The sequence below is a fragment of the Telmatherina bonti genome (genome assembly GCF_933228915.1).
Source record: "Telmatherina bonti genome assembly, chromosome: 4".
In the NCBI taxonomy this organism is placed as follows: Eukaryota; Metazoa; Chordata; class Actinopteri; order Atheriniformes; family Telmatherinidae; genus Telmatherina; species Telmatherina bonti.
This window is the reverse complement of record NC_136622.1, coordinates 32,193,153-32,196,648: the sequence shown is the minus strand read 5'-3', so window position 1 is coordinate 32,196,648 and position 3,496 is coordinate 32,193,153. Positions and strand designations below refer to the sequence as shown.

The 3,496-nt window shown below is 43.0% G+C and overlaps 1 protein-coding gene across 1 annotated transcript; it reads right to left on the bottom strand.

Annotated features, from left to right (window-relative positions):
• Nucleotides 1-1,496: 1,496 nt before the first annotated feature.
• slc52a3-1 (solute carrier family 52 member 3-1) lies at nucleotides 1,497-3,231 on the bottom strand (the record flags this gene model as incomplete). Its single annotated transcript, XM_079238639.1, has 3 exons — nucleotides 1,497-1,709; nucleotides 1,941-2,064; nucleotides 2,225-3,231. 3 exons carry the CDS (start codon nucleotides 3,229-3,231, stop codon nucleotides 1,497-1,499), a joined length of 1,344 nt encoding a protein of 447 aa, XP_079094765.1.
• Between the last annotated feature and the right edge of the window lie 265 nt (nucleotides 3,232-3,496).

Sequence of the window (3,496 nt, the reverse complement as noted above, 5' to 3'; positions counted from 1 at the left end):
GAAAATTCATTTATGTAACTTAATGTTATGCAAAGAGCAGTTTGATTGCTGTCTCATGTACATGAACTGAATTTTGAACATGTAAACATGAAGGAAAAGACCAGATCAAGTTGTCCACACATTCTTCATGAAATGTTCTGTCTTCATTTTCATGCGCTGGTTTAGACAGTTTCCCTTCCTTAAATTCTTAAATTCCCATTTCTTGTCATCGAGGCAGATTTCCACACTTCCCAAATCTGGTTTTGCAGGAGGTTTGTCCTTCCTGTTAAAAGGGAGTTTTTCATCTCACTGTTCAGCTGTGCCTGCTCAGTGGAGGATTGTGTCCAAAAGAATATTCAATACAACCTGTAGGCTTGTTTAGCCTTTTTTTTAAAAAATCAAATCAAACTTTACTTACAAGCCTTACTTATATAGTTTTTGTGATACACTTTTTGTATGCATTTCAAAGTGTTTTAAAACATTAAAAAATTTCCCACTTAAGCACACACACACGCGCGCAACCATATACGTAGCCCAAACACACAACCCCAAAATAAAATCTACCAAAATAAAACCACCTTCAGGTTTCTGTCTCAGGATCTGGCTTGACATTGCTGTGAGGAAATAATATCTGGGAATTTCTCCACATCAGGAGCCGTCTCATAAATGACCACCAGTTAACATGAAATGCCAGGCCGAGATGGGCCGGGGCCCACACCACAGCCAAAAGGCTGCAGTGCAGAAAAATAATTGAGTTGTATTAGCTGGATTATAATTGGGCAACAATTAATTCCAATTTTGTGTATCTTTAAAACTGCTTCGAATTGCTTTTATTGTAAATTTATTAAGCAGAAATAGATTTAACTGAATCTAACGCTAACAGATTATTATCTTAAAGGTGCAGCATGTAACCAAATCAAAGGACAATGAGAGAAAAATTTAAAATATCATGAAAAAGTATTTTTCAGCTGTTATCTAATCACTTTACTTCAATAACTTATATTTTTATTCTCTTTGAATGACTCTTTAATATCTACTCGCTGTGGGTTACCGGCACGGTAACCGGTGTTTATGTTCAACATTATGAAGTTGTTTTCTGTGATGAAGTCTTTGCTGTACCTGAGGCAACTGGATCCACTCATAGATGAAAACATGTTTATGTATGGAAGAATTTTGGCTACTTACAGCCACCATACATGCACAACTGTGCTAGGCATTCGCAGTGAATGCTATGCCCATATTTACCACTAGATGTCAGTAATTCTTACACACTGTACCTTCAATGTCAAACACAAGCTCAGTTATTAATTGGACTTTGGACAGAGCAAGACCGTCTGTTTATCTTTGTTTCTGGTCCTTATGCGACAGAAAGATAAGCTTTTTGAAGACAGACTTTATGGTGGAAATATTTTTTTTTATTTAACTTTTATCACAAAATTAAATAAGCATACAACCCAAAATGTAAAAACGTTTTTCTTCAGCTCCTCCCCAGTGACAAGCGGTTCCTATATCGGCTGTCATGATGGACACTGGGTGTTACAGAAGTCTCCTGACTTAAACAGCTTGTAGATGTTAACCAGCGGGAACATGGTGAGGGATCCAACCAGTGAACCCATCTGCCCAGCAGCTCCACACCAGACCAGAGCACTGTGGCTTTGGTCTCTGAGAATAACACCCACCATTACCTTGATGTAAGACAGCGTTCCGGTAAAGAAGAGCCATGACAGCACCTGGTGAGGACAAAGGAACAACGTGGACTCACTTCACACACTTATCTCACTGATAATCTGGGAACATTATGATGTAATTAAAGTCTAAAAACAAGTCAGGATCTCACACTAACAGCCCAAATAAGTTACCTCATCATCAGTTACAAAAGCTAACACTAGGGAGTTGTACTTTGCCACGTCTCTGATAAAAATCACAAAGAAATAACAGGACACAGTTTGTGCTTGACTCACTATAATCGCCTCTCCCGCTGCAGACCCGTGAAGCAAAGGACACGGACTCATCGCTGCCATAGCCATGTTATAGCTCCCAAAGCCCGTCCCCATTACAGTCAGCACACCAAGAAAGATCAGGGACCTGAACACAGAAAAGGTCTGTAAGTCACAGTCTCCTCATGCTGTTATGAATAAAAGATAACAGGAAACCTCTCTGTCCTGCAAGTAACAGTGAAAAACCTTGTGAATTTATTGTTTTCAGAGAAGCACACCATTTAAAGACAGGTCTACAATTTCTTTACCTGTTCTGGAAGAACATTGCAATCGTGCAGGCCACTGGGTTGGCCACCGAGGCCAGAGCTGCAGAAAGGTGATAAGCAAGGTTTCCGTAAGGAATGCAGGAGAATGTCTGTACAGAGGGCAGCAGGCCGTTAGTCGCAGCATTGACCCACACCACCAGAACGTAGATGAAGGTCAGCTGGTACATGGAGTGTTTTGGGCCAGCCAGCAGATGGCCGCTCTTAGCCGCTTCTTCCTCCTGGCTTTTCTGACCTCCTATGTCGGTCTCTAATCCTGCGTTGTCCAACCCGGAGCTGGCGGACGCTGCGACATCTGGAACTAGGTTTTCTGTGGACAGCTCGAACGTCCGAGGAATTCTGTTCAGCGCAACAAAAGCAGCCAGGCTTATGCACATCATGATTGCTAGAAAGAAAAAAAACACTTCTGTGGAGAAGTTTGGAGGGAGATATTCTGTTTGTAACAACCACGTGTCCGTGCCTGTGTGGTTTCCTGCAGGCTGGGAGGAGTTGACACATTTGGCCATGCCAACACCTTGTGCCAAGGCGACCACACCAGGGATGAAACCGCTCAGACCCTCTCCGATGAAATAGGTTGTGACGTATTTTGCCGGAAGCTGCATCATAAAAGGGAGGAAGGTAACTGAAGATGTGCAGTCCACTAGCGATAGGAAGAACGTGATGATGAAGAAGGCTGTACTATGTGGCGCCCCGGCTACAACGGTAGTCTTGTCCCAGAAGAAGGCGAGGAAGATGCAGGCGAGGATGCCGATGGAAAGGATGGAGTAAATGACGACGTGCTCATTGAGACGACCTGGGCACAGTTTGTGCATGAGGGTGACCATCAAAGGTCCCAAGTTGGCCAGCTGGATGATGACTGTCAGGTACGAAGGCAACTCCCAGCCTTCAGGGAGAGCGTTGACAATGAGTGGAAGTTCCACCCAGAGACCGTTAACTGCCACCCAGGAGCCGAGGCCAAAGGCGCAGGCCAGCATGTGCACAAGCAGAGCCATACTGCAGCAGGTCCGTCTGAAGGGATAGTCACACCTCTGCTGTGGGTCATACCTGCACAAACACACAAGCTAAGTGTTAAGTTAAGTCTGAGGGTCTTAAAACAATCACTTCAAGGAAAAGGAAAAGCAGAATAAGCTGTTTGATTATTCACAAGTTTTTAGCTTCATCCAACATAAAATCAGGACTGTTAATTAACTCTGAAATAAACTGTCTGAGGTATTTATGCACCTAGAAGTGCTTTAGTAACAAATGAACCTATTATTG